The sequence below is a fragment of the Schistocerca gregaria genome, chromosome 9 (assembly GCF_023897955.1).
Source record: "Schistocerca gregaria isolate iqSchGreg1 chromosome 9, iqSchGreg1.2, whole genome shotgun sequence".
Classification (NCBI taxonomy): Eukaryota; Metazoa; Arthropoda; class Insecta; order Orthoptera; family Acrididae; genus Schistocerca; species Schistocerca gregaria.
In genome coordinates, this window is record NC_064928.1 from 166,811,182 (window position 1) to 166,834,245 (window position 23,064).

The 23,064-nt window shown below is 46.0% G+C and overlaps 1 protein-coding gene across 1 annotated transcript in view; it reads left to right on the forward strand.

Annotated features, from left to right (window-relative positions):
* Nucleotides 1–21,133, forward strand: part of LOC126292034 (hexosaminidase D-like) — a 363,487-nt gene extending 342,354 nt beyond the window's left edge. Inside the window, exons 9-10 of the mRNA XM_049985827.1 lie at nucleotides 1,958–2,146; nucleotides 16,769–21,133. Of these exons, the coding sequence (XP_049841784.1) occupies nucleotides 1,958–2,146; nucleotides 16,769–17,068 (489 nt within the window). The 3' untranslated portion in view covers nucleotides 17,069–21,133. The remainder of the gene's footprint in view (nucleotides 1–1,957; nucleotides 2,147–16,768) is intronic.
* The last annotated feature ends 1,931 nt before the right edge of the window (nucleotides 21,134–23,064 follow it).

The window sequence follows — 23,064 nt, forward strand, 5'->3', positions numbered from 1 at the left end:
ACGATGTTCTGTATAATGTGCAACAAACAGAAGTAGTTCTTTTCCATATGAAACTAGTATTTTAATAAGCCCAAACATACATACAACAGAATAAATGGCAAACAAGGGTCTTAAAACTATCATTGACTCATATTCTGCAAACTGTGTCAGTTTTAAAAGAACATATTTAGTTAAACACATATGGGTACTACACTAATTATAAATGTAAGACATGGCGAAGAAATAATAAAGATGGTGGAAACTTAAAAATTATCATGTGTCCATACTGATGAGAATTTAAACAGGGAAAAGCACATTTTGGAGTTCCTAAAACTCCTTAATTTACACACATTTTCACTTAGAATCATTGCAAATCTTGGGTAGAGACAAATCAGTAAGTTGACACATTTTGCATATTTTTATTCAGTAATGTTACATTGAATAATGGGATGACTCATCTTTAAGAAGAGAAGTCTTCAATGCTCAAAAACGTGTTGTAAGAATAATATGTGTGGCTCACCCATGATTATCTTGCAGAGATTTCTTTAAGGAGTTAAGCATTCTGAATACTGCTTCAGTATATATTTATTCCCCAATGAAGTTCGTTGTAAATATTCCACTCCATTTCAAATGGGACAATGATGTAGATCATTACAATATGAGAATAAAAAATGACTTTCATTACACTACATTAAGATAGTCTTTGACAGAGTGTGATGGAATTTCATGTATTGTTGCCATGCATGAATTGAGATTTGCAGTCTACACTTTGAACCATTACTATGATCTATGTTGTTGTTATGCAGTGTACTCTGTGTATGTTCATGATGCAATAAATATACATGCTTCCCTATCTCAATACAGTCAGTTTTGCGGCCCACTATTTTCAGTTGGACTGAAGCGTTTGACACACCCTGTTGATCTCTTTTGGCCATGTCGGGGCACATATTTTCAGAGCAGATACACTGACATTGCTCTAACTCCTACATGAATAGGTAGACTGCCATGCTAATGAGCATAGTGGCCAGGGACTCTAAAAATGTAGTGTTTGGACAGTAAGTTGGAAATGTGGATCTCACGGGGAGCGTGCAGAGATAAGTCCCTGCAGTCCCAATATCCTCTGTGTCGTCGATGGCTCAGTCGGATAGAGCATCAGCCACAGAAGCAGGAGATCCAGGGTCCGAGTTCCGGTGGGGGCTCCCATTTTCAAGTGTCCCCATTGATATTTATCAAGGTCTGTAAGCAGATAATGGTCTGGATTTCATTTTATTCTTTGGGAGATGCAAGATCACCAATGGGATCTGTTCTTTTGGACATCTCTGCAAGAACAGATACCATCTTCGTATATCTGATGAAGCTGTTCTGCAGGGTCCGCAAATGGCTAGCGGTCCCTGGCAGCCGTTGGGGGAGACCTGGTGTTGTGTTGTGTTGTGGCCGCAGGTAAATATTTGTGTTGACAATACAGACGACGTAGGTTTCCTAGTGAACATACACCCTGTGATGCAGTCATCCTGTGTTGGTTGGATGTGAAGTGGGATGCCGATGCAGTAGGCGCTACGATTTACGAAGTGGGCAGCCACAGCAAATACCAATAGCACTGCAGCACTGTTGTGAGTTACTTGTCGGCTAAGGAGTTCAGCTATGCTCACGCTGTGCTCACCATAGGATACATCCAGTTCCTTACCTACTGCCATTACTAGCCAATTACTGTGGTTGTGTGGTGGCAATATCTGGGGCGTCACATGCTGTAAACGTCATTGACCTTTTGCGACCTCGCACTCAGGGGTTCCCTGGGAGAACCGTACAAGGGAGTCAACACTGGGGCTGTCACAGGTAAGACGCAAAGCTCCCTACAGGTACAGAGCCTACCCTGGAGTTACTGTGCGAACCAGCAAGTAAGCTCACAGCGAACCTCACTCCGTGTGAGGTGGGCTCAGCAGGCAGAGAGCGGCGTGGTGAGGGGTGCCGCTGCCGGCAGGTGCTGCCGCGCTGGTGGTCGACGCTGTCGTGCCCCCGGCGCTCGACGCCTCCTTCGCCGTCAGCGCTAGAGGCGGACCCCTACCTGTGGAGGCCGCTGTCCGCCTGTGCGTTCCCCGGGGCCGACGCCTACGCTGCCGTCGCCGACGTGGCCGTCGCTGTGCCCAAGGCCGAGCTCTTCCTCTCTGAGGTCAGTCGCTCACCACCCCTCTCTAGCACCCACCTAACAGTGTGGAAGTCGACATGTTGAAGTTCAAATAGTTCTAAGCACTATGGGACTTAACATCTGAGGTCATCAGTCCCCTAGACTTAAAACTAATCAAACCTAACTAACCTAAGGACATCACACACATCCATGCCCGAGGCAGGATTCGAGCCTGCGACCGTAGCAGCAGCGCGGTTCCGGACTGAAGCACCTAGAACCGATCTGCCTCCGTGGTCGCTGAAGCTGTTGTCACGAATGATATTTGGACACGGCTTGTACATGCACCAAGGTTTCCTGGTTTTTGTGAGGAGTCACATCATCAAATAGGCTTTCCTGAAAAGGCTGGGTAAACATACAGTCTCTGCACCTCACTTTGGAAACGCCAATGTGCTAAACACCTGCTACATATAATCCACCATGTATCGAAATGCATCCCCAGATCAGTGCACATCCATGTGATTGTCCTGCAAGTCGAGGCGTGGCTACCAGTGCTCTTCCACAGACTACAATACTGTTTTTAGACAACATAGTTGTGTGGAGATAACAGCGATTGGTTTACTTACAATCAATTATTCAAAATGACAGTCACAATCTCATTATTTATTATGCCACCAACTGGTTTCAACCCGCGATGGCGTCATCTTCTGGGCGATTTACACCTTTTGGTCGCTCGCTGGAGCTGTCACCCTGCCCTTCACAGGCAGGATGGCGACTCCAGCAAGTGACCAAATGGTGTAAATTGACCTGATGATCACCCCATCGCTGGTTGAAACCGGTTACCGGCAAAATAAATAAAGCGATTGTGACTGTCCTTTTGAATAATTGATTACAATACTGTTCGCCGTAGCTGGAGATTTGAGGGGCGTTCAACAAGTAATGCAGCATTTTTTTTTGTCTGCCCATTTTTATCAAAAACATGTGTAATTTGTTGCGGGACATCGTGTTATATTGCCACTTCGGACTTTATACAGGGTGACATAGAGAAACGGGAACATTTGCACAATCCAATAAAAGTAGAAGCGATGAAGGAAACAAATTGCATTCATAGTGCCCGCCGGAGTGGCCGAGCGGTTCTAGGCGCTTCAGTCTGGAGCCGCGCGACCGATACGGTCGCAGGTTCGAATCCTGCCTCGGGCATGGATGTGTGTGACGTCCTTAGGTTAGTTAGGTTTAAATAGTTCTAAGTTCTACGGGACTGATGACTAATAATCTCAGATGTTAAGTCCCATAGTGCTCAGAGCCGTTTGAACCATTTTTGCATTCATAGTAACTGAAACCTTACAACTTTCCTATTTAAGGAACACTGATGACATGATAATTTTTTTTTAGAAATTACCTCCCTTAGGAGGCGTCTTCCTGTACTCGTGACGTCTGCTGTTGAGGTTGCTCACTGATCGCCGCAACATCTCTGCAGGGGTACTGTGAACTGCATCCCGAATTCTCTGTTTTAGCTCATGCAAGGTTCTTGGTCGAGTCATGTAGACTTCCCTTTGAGCATAACAAAAGCATCACAAACTGATAAATCTGGCGATATAGCGGGCGAGGGAATGTTATCGAATCGTGAGATCACACGGTTGCCAAATAATTCTCGCACGTATACCATTGATTTCTGTACCGTGTGTGATGACGCTCCGTTCTGCTGAAAGCAGGAACCTTAGAAAAATTGTTCAATGCAGGAATAACGAAAGTTCGTAACTTCTTCACGTAACAATCAGCATTGACAGTTAATGTGTTTCCCTCTTCATTTGCGAAAAAATACGGTCCTATAATTACACGCCATGAAACGTCACATCATACTGTCACTTTACTAGCGTTTAAAGTGCGCTCATAACGTCATTAGGATTTGTGTTTGCCCAGTAACGGTAGTTCTGTTTATTCATATAACCTTTGAGATGAAAATGTGCCTCGTCTGACATCGAAAACTTGTTTAGAAATTCATCGTCATTGTTTAGTTTTATTATCCTTTGCTGGCAGAATCCTAATCTTAACTGGTAATCGTTGTCCTTCAAGTGTTGCACCATCCATAGTTTGTCCGGATGAAATTTTAAGTCAAGATGAATAACTCAGCACACACTCTCCCTGGACATTCCAAGCACTGTTCAGTGCTTACGAACTGAACGCCGTGGGCTCCGTAAGACAGACTCGTGCACAACATCAATGTTCGCTCGAGATTGCACACTTCTTGGTTGTCCTATTGGTTTCTTTCTGGGGGCAGATACAGTCTCTTCAAAGTTATTATTCCAACATCTTATCGCTTGTTTCCATTGAACGGCATCCTGACGTCCCAAATTATAAAAACGTTGAAACTCCCTCTCCGCCACTACCAAACTACACTCCTGGAAATGGAAAAAAGAACATATTGACACCGGTGTGTCAGACCCACCATACTTGCTCCGGACTCTGCGAGAGGGCTGTACAAGCAATGATCACACGCACGGCACAGCGGACACACCAGCAACCGCGGTGTTGGCCGTCGAATGGCGCTAGCTGCGCAGCATTTGTGCACCGCCGCCGTCAGTGTCAGCCAGTTTGCCGTGGCATACGGAGCTCCATCGCAGTCTTTAACACTGGTAGCATGCCGCGACAGCGTGGACGTGAACCGTATGTCCGCGGTGGTCTCGCGGTTCTCGGCGCGCAGTCCGGAACCGTGCGACTGCTACGGTCGCAGGTTCGAATCCTGCCTCGGGCATGGATGTGTGTGATGTCCTTAGGTTAGTTAGGTTTAAGTAGTTCTAAGTTCTAGGGGACTAATGACCATAGCAGTTGAGTCCCATAGTGCTCAGAGCCATTTGAACCATTGAACCGTATGTGCAGTTGACGGACTTTGAGCGAGGGCGTATAGTGGGCATGCGGGAGGCCGGGTGGACGTACCGCCGAATTGCTCAACACGTGGGGCGAGAGATCTCCACAGTACATCGATGTTGTCGCCAGTGGTCGGCGGAAGGTGCACGTGCCCGTCGACCTGGGACCGGACCGCAGCGACGCACGGATGCACGCCAAGACCGTAATATCCTACGCAGTGCCGTAGGGGACTGCACCGCCACTTCCCAGCAAATTAGGGACACTGTTGCTCATGGGGTATCGGCGAGGACCATTCGCAACCGTCTCCATGAAGCTTGGCTACGGTCCCGCATACCGTTAGGCCGTCTTCCGCTCACGCCCCAACATCGTGCAGCCCGCCTCCAGTGGTGTCGCGACAGGCGTGAATGGAGGGACGAATGGAGACGTGTCGTCTTCAGCGATGAGAGTCGCTTCTGCCTTGGTGCCAATGATGGTCGTATGCGTGTTTGGCGCCGTGCAGGTGAGCGCCACAATCAGGACTGCATACGACCGAGGCACACAGGGCCAACACCCGGCATCATGGTGTGGGGAGCGATCTCCTACACTGGCCGTACACCTCTGGTGATCGTCGAGGGGACACTGAATAGTGCATGGTACATCCAAACCGTCATCGAACCCATCGTTCTACTATTCCTAGACCGGCAAGGGAACTTGCTGTTCCAACAGGACAATGCACGTCCGCATGTATCCCGTGCCACCCAACGTGCTCTACAAGATGTAAATCAACTACCCTGGCCAGCAAGATCTCCGGATCTGTCCCCCATTGAGCATGTTTGGGACTGCACGTACAGCACGAACGCTGGTCCAACTGAGGTGCCAGGTGGAATTGGCATGGCAAGCCGTTCCACAGGACTACATCCAGCATCTCTACGATCATCTCCATGGGAGAATAGCAGCCTGCATTGCTGCGAAAGGTGGATATACACTGTACTAGTGCCGACATTGTGCATGCTCTGTTGCCTGTGTCTATGTGCCTGTGGTTCTGTCACTGTGATCATGTGATGTATCTGACCCCAGGAATGTGTCAATAAAGTTTCCCCTTCCTGGGACAATGAATTCACGGTGTTCTTATTACAGTTTCCAGGAGTGTATCATCGTTTTTATAAAACGTTTTTATGGCTAATGCTGATCCATGATTAATGAAATACCGGACTGTTTACTCGCTAACCGCCACGAACCGCTGCCACCTGTTCCATGGGTGCTACTAATCATTTCAGACATTCCTGTTTTCTGTGTCACCCTGTAGTTTCATGAGGTTCCAGTAGGTGGCGGCGCTGTACATAGCCTTCAAAATGGCGGAGGCGCCTTCCAGGCGGAGAGCTGTCATCGACCTTCATTTTCACAGAAAAATCAGAGCATTGCAGATATTCATAGGAACTTGCACAATGTATACAGGGACTTGTCACTGAACGAAAGCGCAGTGAGTTGTTGGATGCGGCGTCTGTCATCATCATAAGAATGTCGCGGAAACCTGTTCCATCTCCCTTGCGCAAGACGACTGCACGTAGCTGTGACTACTGTGAGGTTGTATCATGCGGCCTTCCAGGTAATAGATGGATCACAATCAAAGACATATCTGCACAACTGGAAGTCTGTACTGTATTCTATTGTGTATTGAACCGGAGACCTAGAAACAACAAAGAGGCTTCGTCCTGCTGTTGCCCTCAATGGTTGACAACCCCACAAGAGGCATCAGCAGTCCACCCACCCCACCGCCGCCCCACAGCGAACCCACTGATATTGTCCAGGACCGTCTCATACCAGACGAGTATAACAGCAAACGTTTGCGTGGTAGAGTAATTACGGTGTATGTGTACGTGGAGACAGTGTTTGCGCAGCAATCACCAACATAGTGCAACTGAGGTGGAATAAGGGGAACCAGCTCGCATGCGCTGAGGTAGATAGAAAACTGCCTTAAAAACCATCCACAGATTGGGCACCACACCGGACCTGTGCACTAATCCACCGGTCGGGTGGATTTGTGCTGGGGAGAAGCGCATTAGGCAGCATGGCTAGCCAGGTGGGCTTCTGTTGGTAGTGCGGACTCACTCGCCCACAGGTTGGGATACTATGTAAAAGGTGTGTGCCTGCTGGGGTCCTTGCAGCCTAACAGAAGACCATAAGGAGCAACGAAGAACAATCTGTGTGGAATTACTTGCGCATTATGAGGTTGATTGTGCCAATTTTTTGTCAAGTTCGCTTGAGCCTTGTCCCGCAGTTACGCAGGGTCAGCCATCGTTAATCGGATTTGGCAAGTTAATATTTAAGGGGTGGCCGGATAACTTCGTCATAGGCCAGCGATCTTAAAATTATTTAAAATGAAAATTTAAAGCAGACTTGATCGCAACCTTGTTAACAATTCTTATATATATATATATATATATATATATATATATATATATATATATATATATATATATATATATTACTGGAAATGGAAAAAAGAACACATTGACACCGGTGTGTCAGACCCACCATACTTGCTCCGGACACTGCGAGAGGGCTGTACAAGCAATGATCACACGCACGGCACAGCGGACACACCAGCAACCGCGGTGTTGGCCGTCGAATGGCGCTAGCTGCGCAGCATTTGTGCACCGCCGCCGTCAGTGTCAGCCAGTTTGCCGTGGCATACGGAGCTCCATCGCAGTCTTTAACACTGGTAGCATGCCGCGACAGCGTGGACGTGAACCGTACGTGCAGTTGACGGACTTTGAGTGAGGGCGTATAGTGGGCATGCGGGAGGCCGGGTGGACGTACCGCCGAATTGCTCAACACGTGGGGCGTGAGGTCTCCACAGTACATCGATGTTGTCGCCAGTGGTCGGCGGAAGGTGCACGTGCCCGTCGACCTGGGACCGGACCGCAGCGACGCACGGATGCACGCCAAGACCGTAGGATCCTATGCAGTGCCGTAGGGGACCGCACCGCCACTTCCCAGCAAATTAGGGACACTGTTGCTCCTGGGCTATCAGCGAGGATCATTCGCAACCGTCTCCATGAAGCTGGGCTACGGTCCCGCACACCGTTAGGCCGTCTTCCGCTCACGCCCCAACATCGTGCAGCCCGCCTCCAGTGGTGTCGCGACAGGCGTGAATGGAGGGACGAATGGAGACGTGTCGTCTTCAGCGATGAGAGTCGCTTCTGCCTTGGTGCCAGTGATGGTCGTATGCGTGTTTGGCGCCGTGCAGGTGAGCGCCACAATCAGGACTGCATACGTTGAGGCACACAGGGCCAACACCCGGCTTCATGGTGTGGGGAGCGATCTCCTACACTGGCCGTACACCTCTGGTGATCGTCGAGGGGACACTGAATAGTGCACGGTACATCCAAACCGTCATCGAACCCATCGTTCTACTATTCCTAGACCGGCAAGGGAACTTGCTGTTCCAACAGGACAATGCACGTCAGCATGTATCCCGTGCCACCCAACGTGCTCTAGAAGGTGTCAGTCAACTACCCTGGCCAGCAAGATCTCCGGATCTGTCCCCCAATGAGCATGTTTGGGACTGGATGAAGCGTCGTCTCACGCGGTCTGCACGTCCAGCACGAACGCTGGTCCAACTGAGGCGCCAGGTGGAAATGGCATGGCAAGCTGTTCCACAGGACTACATCCACCATCCCTACGATCGTCTCCATGGGAGAATAGCAGCCTGCATTGCTGCGAAAGGTGGATATACACTGTACTAGTGCCGATATTGTGCATGCTCTGTTGCCTGTGTCTAAGTGCCTGTGGTTCTGTCAGTGTGATCATGTGATGTATCTGACCCCAGGAATGTGTCAATAAAGTTTCCCCTTCCTGGGACAATGAATTCACGGTGTTCTTATTTCAATTTCAAGGAGTGTATATTGAGTGACGGGTTTCGACTCTATGAAAGAGTCATCTGCACACTCCAGAGCGGTGGAGGGACACTGCTAGATGAAACATTATCAGTTCGGAACAAAACCACAATACAAGGTTTGGTGCCACACAACTTCTCATCTGAAGAAGGTGGTCAAAGCTGCCCCCTCAGCTGGTTACTCATGGCACCGGTCTTCTGGGACTCGGAAGGCGGTACCCTGTTTGATACATTCCCTCGTGCTGCGACTATCAAGTCTGATGTCTATGATGCTGCCCTTAGAAAACTGAACCAACAGTTCGAGTGAGTTCGTCGCCACAAAAACGCGCTCAAGAGGAGATCACGAAACTTCATTGAACTGTTTTTCCGCATCCATCCTACACGCCAGATCTCGCACCTTCCGACATCCATCTACTTGGCCCAAGGAGGGTGCACCCTGCGAGAAGCAGTACATACGAGGGTTGTAACTTAACTAGCAGGAACAGTGCTGTGGAGACACTGTGCAATGAAATCTACTATTGTCGCTGGTAGCACACGTTGTTCGTACCTACCTTACCTCCGAGCAAATGGACTCGCCAGTTCCACGTCAACGGCGTGTGCACAATCGAGGAAAACACAGTCACTTGTGTGCGAAACGTGCGACTGTGATGATGTTATCCTAACGCATTACGTTCCTCCATGGCACACCGTCAATGCACAGTATTACTGTTCGTGTTTGCAGCATCACCTGCGAGTAACTTTGCGAAAGAAGCGGCGACGCTTTCTGCGCAACCCACCCATCACTTTGCACGACAATGCGCGGCCGCATGCAGCGCAAGCCGTGGCTGCTCTGGTCGGTCGAGGGGCCTGGGAAGTACTGTACCATCCACCATACTCCCCGGACTTGAGACTTTGATTTGATTCCGAAGAGGTCGCAGGTTCGAATCCTGCCTCGGGAATGGATGTGTGTGATGTCCTTAGGTTAGTTAGGCTTAAGTAGTTCTAAGTTCTAGGGGAGCTGATGACCACATGTTCAGTCCCATAGTCCTCAGAGCCATTTGAACCATTTTTGAATTTCGAAGCTGTAGGAACCACTTCGTGGCATTCGCTTCACAACTGTTCCAGAGATTCGACAGACAGTAGACCGCTCCATTCGCACCATCAACAGAACAGGCTCTGCTAAAAGTATACTACGCCTTCCACATTGTTGGCAACAATTTCTACACAACGCTGGTGACTACTTTGAAGGACAGTAACAGGTGGAAACATGTAACTTTTTTGTATCGTTCGTGAATAAATACTTGTCACTATTTAAGTTCTAATCCTCGTAGATGATGGGGAGAAAAAATGATGCAGCATGACATTGGATCTGATATAGATTGGTTGAGTGGTACCATGCGGGCATGTAGACCCTCCCAATAAAGTGGCGCAAATTCGTCGCACTGAACGGGGACTTTGCTGAAAAATTGGGTTTTGTAGCCAAACGAAGGGTGTACTGGAATCTTGAATAAAAGCACCTGCTTTCACAAACAAATGTATTGCATAACTCACTGAACGCCTCTTGTATTTTATCAGCTGTGTCTCCAGTTCGTTTTGCTATTCCAGTCCGTTTTGCTATTCTGTTACTGTAAACCCGTCAGGTTTGCAGAGGGAGGAACCAAAAGCTTTTGAGAACCACATCCGTCCATCTACGGAGAACAGCTGCGCCCAGGTAATTACCGACAACTAACGCATAATGGAGTGATGTCCCATGCTGCTGGAAAACAACCAAATCGTTAATTCTGTTTTGTACCGTCTGGGACTCCAGAAAGCTTCCTAGCACATCGATTTATGTGCCTCATGTAATTGTTTTCTCTATGAACATAAAGGGTCTGTAGCAGTTCCTTGTCATCCATAACCAAACATTCACTCTGAGGGTGTTTCGTAGCCATTCTTATAGTGCGTGTGGAGGCCAGCAGCACAGATTCTGTAGCTGTGTCTATACATACCCTCACATGTGTGGAAAGTTGTTTCGTCACTGAGCAACACATGTACATCAAGATTATCTCTCTTTAGAAACAGTCAGAGATCTTAACACAGAGCCTGATATGCTGTAAAATCCACCGTGTCTATCTTATGTGAAATCTGAATCTCGCGTACACGTCTCTTCAATGTGTAACGCAGGGTTTTTCAAACTGTGGATTATTCTGAAATACCCAGTAGCCCACTGCTCTGCCTCCTGGTGGGTGATAAACAAGGTGCACGCGATAGCATCCTTCATGCATCCCAACGTCCCTTGAGTTATGGGTTGCCTCCTAACACGATTATCACCAAAATTACCTGTACTTTTGAACTTGCTCACCCAATTTTTGATTGCGAAACTTGTCAGTCCTAGCTTTCTAAATTTACAGGTGAAATCCTTCCGCACCTTTTCGTATGCTACCCTGCACAAACGGACACAAACAATATCGGTTTATTGTTTTATTGTGAGTAGTCAATCTGATCATCTGCTACAAAAATTGATTTAGCTATAAAATCACAGATATGTATAGAGACTTTATGTTCACCTTGTATATTGTGTCAGCGCAAAATGAGATGCAGTAGACCGCTATTATATAGCAAAAGTATGTGTCTGACTGGACTACAAGTACACTTCTGCCCATTAAAATTGCTACACCAAGAAGAAATACATACTTCCAATGTGCGTTCACCGCGATGTCGCCAAATACGGATGCGGCTGGCATGATGTAAACAGAACCTGGATTCATCCGAAAAAATGACGTTTTGCCATTCGTGCACCCAGGTTCGTCGTTGAGTACACCACCGCAGGCGCTCCTGTCTGTGTGTAGCGTCAAGGGTAACCGCAGCCATGGTCTGCCAGCTGATAGTCCATGCTGCTGCAAACGTCGTCGAACTGTTCGTGCAGATGGTTGATGTCTTGCAAACGTGCCCATCTGTTGACTCAGGGATCGAGACGTGGCTGTACGATCCGCTACTGCCATGCCGATAAGATGCCTGTCATCTCGACTGCTAGTGATACGAGGCCGTTGGGATCCAGCACGGCGTTCCGTATTACCCTCCTGAACCCACCGATTCCATATTCTGCTAACAGCCATTGGGTCTCGACCAACGCGAGCAGCAGTGTCGTGACACGCTAAGCCGCAATCGCGATAGGCTACAATCCGACCTTTATCAAAGTCGGAAACGTGATGGTACGCATTTCTCCTCCTTACACGACGAATCACAACAACGTTTCACCAGGCAACGCCGGTCAACTCAACTGCTGTTTGTGTATGAGAAATCGGTTGGAAACGTTGCTCATGTCAGCACGTTGTAGGTGTCGCCACCTTGTGTGAAGCTAATCATTTGCATATAACAGCATCTTCTTCCTGTCGGTTAAATTTCGCGTCTGTAGCACGTCATCTTCGTGGTGTGGCAATTTTAATGGCCAGTAGTGTATTTTATTGTTTTCCTGACCGTTCTTGGTCACTGACCACATGCAAAGTGACATGAAACATATATATACAAAGTACGTCGGCAAAACGTATGTCAGTAAAAATCGCAAGTGATGAAACGTTGACGACATATTTATAGGGTGGTTATAATTAAACTCTCGGTAGTTGAGCAAGTATGGAAGGAAAATTACTTACCGTATAGACACCCAAGTCTATAATCAGATTGTGCGGCGCAGTATTTACGTTTTTAGTGGTAAATGAGTTGCTTTTAGGCGCCGGTAGTGATACGGCGACGTAGGTTTGAAATAGAAGCATCAGTGGGTGTTAGAGATGCAGACAGTTAACATGTGTCTGGACAGGGTGAGCGCGGCTTTACTGGTAAAGCTGTTTCATCGAAACAACCACGCAAGGGGCCAGGGTTCGATTACTGGCGGGGGACTGGGTGTTGTTTGTCCTTCACCCTCATTTTCATCATCACTGACCCGGAAATCGCCGAAGTTGCGTCAACTAAGAAGACTTGCAATACGGCGGCCGAACCCTCAAGGGGATATCCCGGCCAATAAATGCCATACCATCGTTCATTTTTTTTTATCAAAACAGCGTAAATAGTACTAGTGCTTTTCGCTACCTATTGAAGGAATACGGGGACGTCCTGTTGCTGTACCGGGGTTGAAAACATGATTCGAAAGTTCTAATTAAGCGGCGGTTTGGTAAATGGTCCTGGCAAAGGCCGACGGCCAATTGCGCCACAAATTACTGAAACAGTTACTGTTGCCGTGGCTGAGAATGCTTCACGTAATGCGCGATCTTCAAGCAGCGCACGTGTGTGTCATGACAGCTGAACACAACATGGTCCACCGACTGAAAAAGTGCTGCAAACAGTTCTGAAGTGGTACCCGTACAAACACCACATTTCTTACCAAATTCAGATGATAATCGCATTGAGCAACGTTTGTGACCTGGAACGCAAACATGGTGCACAATTAACAATTGTTTGCTAAACACTCACATGTCAAGATTAAAATGTATTTCTTTCAAAGGTTTATTCGTTATTTGTCTTCCGAATGTCTTTATGAATGTGTCCACAAAGTTTCATTCTCCTAATTTCTCTCTTTTTCAAGAGGGGCCCCTCTCAGGAAGCGAAGGTTGAATTATAACCATTCTGTAGATAATGTCTGACGCATTCGTAAGTGAGATTCTCCAACTGTGTTGAAATGTAACTTTGTCCTTCGTTTCATCTTACGATTTTCACTTTTATTTTTGTTATGACTGTTTCAAAAGTTCAAAAGTGTGTGAAATCTTATGGGACTTAACTGCTAAGGTCACCAGTCCCTAAGCTTACACACTACTTAACCTAAATTTCCTAAGGACAAATACGCACACCTATACCCGAGGGAGGACTCGAACCTCCACCGAGACCAGCCGCACAGTCCATGACTGCAGCGCCTCAGACCGCTCGGCTAATCCCGCGCGGCCTGTTTCAGATCAGTATTTGATCTTATTAATATAGGAAATGAATTTCCTGTATGATGATAACTGAGAATATTTTGTCAGAAAAACCATCCAAACTGCTTGTTCAAATTTCTTCATTCATTACGATTTCTCGCCTACTCTCATCTTACGAAAGAAAGTTCTGTGTCAGCAATAGTTTGTAGTACTAACACAGAACCTTCTTTTACAATTTCAAAGGTTTTTTATGTCTGTGTACAGCAGCAGCTGAAAAATGGTAATACAAAATGTGATCAAAAGTATCCGGACACCCACCTGAATATGACTTAAAAGTTCGTGGCACCGTCCATCGGTAATGCTGGAATTCACTACGGTGTTGGCCCACGGTTAGACTTGATGAGGGGTTACACTCTCGCAGGCATACGTTCAGTCAGGTGCTGAAGGGTTTCTTAGGGAATGGCAGCAAATTCTTCAAGAGTGCTGCACTGAGGAGAGGTATCGATGTCAGTAGGTTAAGTCCTGGCACGAAGTTAGCGTTGCAAAGCATCGCAAAAGTGTTCTATAGGATTCAGGTCAGGAGTCTGTGCAGGCCAGTCTATTACAGGGATATTTTTGTCGTGTAACCACTCCTCCACAGGCCGTGCATTACGAAAAGGTGTGTTGGAAGATGCACTCGTCATCTCGGAATTGCTCTTCAACAGTGGGAAGCAGGAAGGTGCTTCAAACATCAATGTAGACCTGTACTGTGATAGAGCCACACTAAACAACAAGGGGTGCAAGCCCCTCCATGAAAAACACGACCACACCATAACACCACCACCTCAGAATTTTGCTGTAGGCACTACACACACTGGCAGATGACGTTCACCAGGCATTCGCCATACTCACATCGGTTTGGCACATTTTTTACTGTGATTCGTCACTCCTCACAACGTTTTTCCAGCCGTCCGATATTTAAGCTCCTTACACCAAGCGAGGCATCGTTTGGCATTTACTGGCGTAATGTGTGGCTAATGAGCAGCTGCTCGACCACAAAATCCAAGTTTTCTCACCTCCCGCCTAAGTGCCATAGTACTTGCACTGGATCCTGATGCAGTTCGGAATTCTTGTTTGATGGCCTGGATAGATGTCTAACACACATTACGACCATCTTCAACTGTCGGCGGTCTCTGTAACTCAACAGACGAGGTCGGTCTTTACTCTTTCCTGCTGTAGGTGTCCCTTCACGTTTCCGCTTCGCTATCACGTCGGGAACAGTGGAACTGGGGGTGTTTAGGAGTGTGGAAATCTCGCTTACAGACGCATGACACAAGTGATACGCAATCACCTGACCACGTTCGAAGTCCTTGAGTTTTGTGTGTAAGGTGTCAGGCAAATCCAACACCTTCCATGAAAACCCTGACATGATAAGCAAATCCGGCAGTATGTTACATAGCTCCAAATAAATCCTGACTTTAAATTAACCAACGTAATACGATCAACAAGTGAGCAAATGGAATACCACAGACTAACGCAAGAACGCCTAAATGCATGTCATACCTTCCCACCGCGAAACAGACGCAGTTCTGAGGGGAGAAACGAGAAGCCGAGAGCAGAATCGTGTAGGCTAGGAGGCCCTACGATAAGGGACGGACACCCACGTCGCCAGCTGACCGCCAAAACCACCCCCCCCCCCCTCAGCCCATGTTAAAAGATAGAACCCTCCAGAAGAACAGTATAGATCTTACGATAACACTAAAAGGGCCACACCATCTGCAAGTTTTAGCATGAGACTTTTCGCGTCTCTGTTACTTTGCAAACGTTAAAAAACATTACCCCACCACGAAAAGTATAACGTTTCTCATTGGATAGACATAATTTTTGTAGGCGGAGCTTAACGTTAACATTGAGACCGTGATTGGTCAGTTGAAAACATAGACAGATAGTTTTTTTAAAGCAACTTCGGTAAACTGTAGTAAGGAGAAGTTAGAAGAGAGTCGCTTCCGAGACGGCGAGGTGTGGAACTGCGCCGCCCACCGCCCCCTGACGCTGCCTAAACACCGACAAGGTAATGAACGCACGCGATGCCGCATTTTTGAGCGCATAAGGCTTCACTCAGAACTGCAGAAGTCCCATCTGTTACATCCGCTTTTTGCGTAATACTAATGTCGATCGTTAAATAAAGCTCATGGTGTTCACTTTTGCTACGTAAGTTAAAATCTGAAACGCAATGATTTTTCTGTTATATAATTACTGAGAAGCCACATCAGCCACTGTAATTTATGACAAATTAGATAAGTAATTAAAGATAATTGAGGGTCACTGTAGGCCATTTTGATAGTTTTTCTCTTTTGTGAAACTTAATTTAAACCTATATTATAGATGTGATATGGGATAGGTCATCCTTCGATCGATTGTAGAACTTGGAAACCCATTCAGGGAATATTCGTTCACATTTTTGTTGAACGTAGTTGGTTTTTACCATCCTGTATTAAAACACTTCCTTTTATCAATAGTGCAATTTATAAACAATGTTTTGTGAGTAGAATAAAATTTCCAATGGTAAACTTAAATACTTTTTCGACGTTATTTTACCAGCTAACTAAAAATAGGAAAGCCTTGAACCGCTTCCACTAAATTTATTTAGTATTAAGATTCTTTTACAGGGAGTGCAGTGAAGCTGACGCTGAAATCATTAAGTATTTGGTTATATCATCGCTAGTCTCACTGAACTCTTCTGAATTCTACATGTCATGTGTGGTCTGGCGTCTCCTTACCAGTAACAGGTCCCAGGTTCAAACTAGTCAATTCCCTAAAAAACAGAGCGTCGTTGCCGAAAGTGGTAGAGAGACACGATATAGAACAAACAGACACCATGCAGAATGTTAGATGTGGAGCACCCCGTTCTGCTCTCTCAAGGTGTCTAATGACTACTGATGTCACTGAAGTGGAGAACCTGGCAGTAGGTAGCAGAACAATGCATCTAACATGAAACACTTACGGTTTTGGGTAGTCCGGATATTTTTGATCACATAGTGTATATTGAGGAAGTGGTTAGTGTGTGTACGGCTGTGCCTCCACGGACAGGTGCGCGTGCGCCGGGGCTGGCTGACGCCGTGGCACGTGTCGCGCAACTACTCGAGCCCGGCGCGGCTGGCGGCGCTGGCCGCGGAAGCCTCCGCGGTGGCGGCCGAGCTGGAGAGCGCGTGGGCGCGCGCCGCCGCCGCCCTGTCGCGCCACCTGCCGCAGGCCGCGGTCGACGAGTGGCTGGAGCAGCGGCTGGCGCCCCAGAGGCGCGCCCTCGGGGCGCTGCGCTCCCAGGCCGCCGCCCTCTCCGGCAGGGACGTCTGGCCCAGGAGGCCGCTCCCAGCCTCTGTGGGCGACTAGCCACAGGTGGGGAGTCCACCCGGCTGCACCGCGGGGCCTGCCAGGGCCGTCAGCCTCCGGTGCCCGGGGATCTGTCACTGTGCCCGATGCGTCTGCACCGCACCTGAAGGAACGACAGCCACCCTAGATCCGTTGGTGAGACTACAGCTCTAAAGAGTCTATTCCTCGTACCCCGGAGATACAGTCACACCACTGTCTGTGATGTGCCTCCACAATATCTGTGTGAACCATTGTACGATTCCATAAAGGAAGAATCCTAACACTGCGACTAGTCTACTGTCCGTGCGTGTGGCCTCTCCTTTACACCCTCATAGTCCTGTTAATGCAGTGTTCAGGATATTTTATCTCAGCAACAAATAAGCTACCGGTTGATGTCCACTGAGTGGGGGTCCAGTGCTGAAACCATTCTACTGTCTATCCAGACTATCCTCCATATCTTGGAGATCAGTTGAATCACTGTGTGTGATGCATTCAGCTGGGGAAACCGACTTACCACACCACAAGTCCTATCAGCATTGTCAGCTTCTAATGCCGAGACTTCTGCCCTATCACCCCTAGAAACAACTTCTCCGCAGCATGTGGATGAATAATCCTGTCAATTTCTACCCAACATCAGTGAGACTACAGTCCCATTAAGTCCAGTCCTGCTCCCCTGGAAATCCATTCACACCACTGTAGGTCATGTGCCTCCACAGCATCTAGAGGAACCATCATATGATTCCACAGAACTGAGATTAGTGTAGTGCCCATACACATTGTGCATCCTTGGTATCCATAAAGTCCACTCACTCTACTCTTCAGGATATGTCATCACAGCAATTGATGATTGGATAGCCACCAAGCTGGAGCTCGTCATGGAAACCATCCTACTACGCATCTACAGTCTCTCCTCTGTGCCCCAGGAGTCAGTTTTACTACTGTCCGTGATGTGTGTTAACAAGATTGTAGGCAGTGTGCATAAAACTGAAGTTCGCAAAGTGGGAACAATAGTGCACTTTCCACAGAACTCAGGTCTGCCACTGACTCCAGCCTACTATTATTTCACAATAATCTCTTCTTTGTACTCTGGAAATCCAATCTCATTACTTTGAGCAACGCATCACCTCTACAACTGGAATCACCTTGATATGATTTCTGTAGAGCTATCGACGTGCATAGAGCCCAGCCTACAGACTTCTGCAGAGCGTATCCTTGATATCCTGAAAGTCGACTCACACCACTGTATGTGACATTTATGTGTATCATCTGTTGGAGTCATCATATAATGCCCTCAGAACCGAGCTATGGTTTTGAAAGCACCCTATTGTCGATCCACAATCTATTCTTGCTTTTGTGGTCGTTAGTTAGTCACATTACCACTCTTGCTTTTTCACAACACGAAGAGAAGCCATCTTGTCCACAAAAGAGACTTTGTCCCTGAGTTCTTGGTACCCTGGACGTACCGTCACACCAGTCTGTGCAAGCCCTGTTCATAACATATTGGAAAACACTCAAGTTATTTTTGACAGAACTGAAGTTCATCGTCCATCAATGAGACCAGCATACTGACCATCCACATGATCTGCACTTGGTGCATAGCATGGGATATAATATGTCTTCACAACACTTGGGGGATGACCACAAAATTATGCGTCTCCAGGGTCATCCTACTTCCCATCAGATGGTTTATTCCTGATAGCTTGAAAGCTTGCCAATCCACTGCAGATAACATGAAGCAATCATTGGACAACTGTCGTACAACTGACATCCTGCACTGACATTAGCCTATTGTCCATCCATTCTTGATATCCTGAAAGTCCAGTCTATCCACTGCCAGAAATAGGTCATCGCAGCAACTGAGGGAGCCATCGTATAACGGCAACAAGAAGGAGGTCTGCAAATGAGACCAACCTACCGCCCATCCACTGTCCAATCTTGGTACCCTGGAAGTCAGCCGACTCCCACCAAACATGGTATGTCTTCAAAACACATCATATTATGTCCACAAAATTTATATCTATCACAATTTCCCTCTGGCCATCCATTTTGTTGTTTGTCTTGAAATGCAGTCGCACCACTGCCTGCAATGTGTCCCCACAGCACCTTGGGGAGACACTGTATGATTTTCGCGACACTGAGGTCCATCAACTACGAAGTCCACTTGCCCAGCCAGATAACCTATTATGCCATGTTATATTGTATGTTATGTTTTCAAGGCACCTGTGGCAGCTGCTGTACGATTTACACAGAACGGCGGTCCAGCACTGAAGCCATCCGTGGAGTTTCCATGCACAGACCCCTATGCTTGGGAAGCTGATCTACTGTCGCTGCATTAGAAGTGTTGTTACAATATCTGAGGGAGCTATCATCTCATGCCTACGTGACTGACCTGTTAAAAGTTATGGTGTGCTGTCTAGATAGTGCAGTGGGCCATAAATTCTATTAATAAGATGCAAAGAATAATGTCATACACAACGAGACATATGAAAATTATTTGTACATACAATATGATTATAATTTGATGTTAAGAATGTCTCCTACTACTTTTCATCAGCTTTGTCATTGCTACGTGTGTCATCCAGGTCTTACAGGTCTTCCTCCCATAGGTCTGATAAGAAGGGTTTTGCCATCTGCAAACCTCAGGATTGTTACCTTTCTCTTTACATTTGACGCTAATTTTTTTACTTGTCTGCAACCTCGATATCAGAAGAGCGTTACTAGTAGTAGGGAGTGGTGGGTTACCAAAGCCCAGAGACTCGTATATCAAGCTGGCTATCAATAGCGCCATACTTTGACAGTAACATGTAGAGCTACCAAGCAGTTGATTGAAAGCCAAAATTTCTGAGGCCTGTGTATGAGGACTATTTGGAACATAAAGTCCGATTGGTCGCGAAATGAAAAACACCGTGAAAACCAAAATAGTTAGCCATATGGTCGAGCTACTTCTTTACATAGTCACTGCTCCGACCTTGTGATAGCGCTGTACCAGCTTTTCAATACCCTTGTCATTGAAGGAAGCAGCCTATACTTACTGTCAATTGTCTATGCTGGTCTAAAGCTCGTTGTCTGTGTCAAAATGTTGTCTTCTTAGCCAGCGGTTATATGAACAGAGATGAAACTCTGTGTTAGTCAGTTATCGGCTGCATGGTGGTTGACCAAACACTTCCCATCAAAACCGCGGCAGGAGCATCCTCATTAGCCCTATAGAGTGCGACCGAGAATTGTCATGAAGGAGGAACTGTGTGCCAGTTACATTACGTGGGGTTGCCTGACATCAGGCTGAACCTCACACCAGGCTAACATACTTTTCAGGGGACACTACTGCCCTAGGCATCTTTACGTGCTCGCTATGCACTCAGAATTGAAAAGAGCGATGTGGCGCGACAGGCAGGCATATCTGTTCAAAGTTTCATTGGACTTTTACTGTGGTTTCAATTCCGCGTCCGATCTGACCTTATTCTCCGAATAGCCCTCATAGTTGCAATAAGAGATTGGCATCGAGATGTGCCTCCTAAACACGTTACATTTTGGTCTGAAACATCAGCTTGAAGTTCAGTGTTAATGACCTTCCTCAAAGACCACACTAGTGTACCTGACCCAGACATGAACCTGGGTGGCATCCTTTTCTCACTTCACGCTTATGTGTAGTTTGAAACTGAAAAAAGAGAAGACATGTGGTCGACTCATTTTATAACTTGGGGTCACAACGCATGCCTGGGATGATTCAGCTGGTGGGGCCATAACCAGCTTTGAAACTCAGTTAAGATGTTCAGATTTTATCTGTCAGAAAAATGAGTGATCCTTTCTGTTGCACCTTTACGAAAATCCATTTAAAAGTCTGTACAAGATGAGAATTAATCTGAAACATAACGCTCACGATACAAATTGTTATGATACAGGATGTGTGTACGAGCTGGAGCAGCAAAGACTTTAATAAAATATGTGTCTAGCACCTAGCCAGATATAGTGATAAAACTGCTTTAATCCATGTCAAGTGTGACTCAGTGGGGGAAAATGTCCTTTAAAGATGAGGATGTAATTTCTTAAATCCTTTGTTGTCAAAATAAAAACCATGATTGACACCAATTGTATTTTATTTATTTATGCATTTGTTTCTCCTGACAGTACTAACACCTTCATCCTCTGTCCCTTATCTACCGAGTCATCTTTGGTGAGTTAACATTATAATATATGTAGTACCTAATAATAATACATCGTTACAGTAATGGGTATATGGGGCTTCATAAATGTTGATGTTATTAACAATAGAAAGAATCAAATTTAGAGATGAAGTTGACTTATCCAGATAAAAGTGACGAATAGTAGGATAAGGTTGGCTGGTAGATGGAGGAATGGAAACAGAAATAGAAAGAGATGAGGAAAGTGTGAGAAGTTCATGTTAAATTGTACAAACACATTTTCCCCAAAGTATTTTAGCTGGTGGTTATTTCGCTGTTTGTTGATTCTGATGTACAGCTAATAACTGAGCACCTAAGAGTTCAGTGCAATTCATATTTTAAGCAGAACACACTTTAATCGTTTTTTGTTTCTACCTTTAAGGACAGAGACATCCGGTCGGCTAGCGGCTGTTGGCAAGAGGGGTGCACTCAGTCTTTGTAAGGCTAACTGATGAGCTACTTGATGGAGAAGTAGCGGCTCTGGTTTCGTAAACTGACATATGGCCGTGAGAGTGGTGCGTTGACCACATGCCCCTTCGTATCTTCATACATTGACTTCTGTGGGTTGAGGGTGACACGGCTGCCAGTTGATACCATCGGGCCTTCATGGCCTGTTCAGGCAGAATTTAGTTTTTAATGACAGAGACCAAACTATTTCTATGGATGTAATCAACCTACGGGTTGTCTAACATGATTCACAAAACCAGTTGAAGAAAACATGATATTAGGTCTATAGTATCATTGTAATTAACGAGAGAGACAAAAACTAATGATAAAAGACGTATGGAATATTAATAATAAATATCTGACACTTAAGGAATAAAATTCCTGAAGTCATTGCTAAAATACTATTATTTCAAAGATTTAGGAAGCTTTACTCCTATCGAATGTAAAAGGCAAGTTCTATTCAAGAATGTGTTACGTAATGTGCAAAACAAAATAGTTGTTCTGAGACGAACAGATCTTCCATATGGATGTAAGACCCCCCACCATTCACATTTTCATTTCACTTCTAGATCCTCACCTTCTCCTCTAACTCACACTTCATCACACTACTATACACTTATGTCCACTCATCATGCTTTCCTCCTTCCAAATAAATAAATAAATAAATAAATAAAAATAAAAAATATCTCCATTGTCATTCCTTCTCTACTCTTACACAGTACATAAATACACATAAAAATAATTTAATAGAATTACACACACACACAATATCGTTTTTTTTAATGTTGTAGATCAAAGACAAAGTAGTGGAAAGGTTATTCTGGCAACACAACAAAACACAAACAGCAATACATACTTGAAGTACAAAACAAGCAGAATACAGAGGTGTAAATAAAAGTGTGTTCTGACTAATGCATAGTGCTGCAGAACATCTAAACATTAGACCAACGTAGAAAAACAACGATGGAATTCCCCAATAGAAGCAAGAAACCAGCCAAAAAATCACTGTAAGTACAAATCAGCCTATTCTTAGTGAACTGTTTTTGGATCTAAAAAGCAAATCAAAATGTAAATAACTTAATTACAGGACACCGTTGATGCTTTACGTCAATAAAGCGAAACGCATCTGGTGAAAAAATCACCCATTTCTTGTAGTTGCAACGAGAGATGAAAAATACCCTCATGACTTATAAAGCAACTACGGACACTATGGCCACAGAAATGAAGAGTTAAATGAATCATCTGGTATATACTACTGAGGAAGGACTGATCGCTCGTATGCACACGAATAAATACAATTTTCCTACAGCACAGTCTTGAGAGCTCGAAGAAAAAGTAAACGAATTAGTCTGAACTTGCAGCATTGCTTCGATAATTCCGATTTAGAACTGA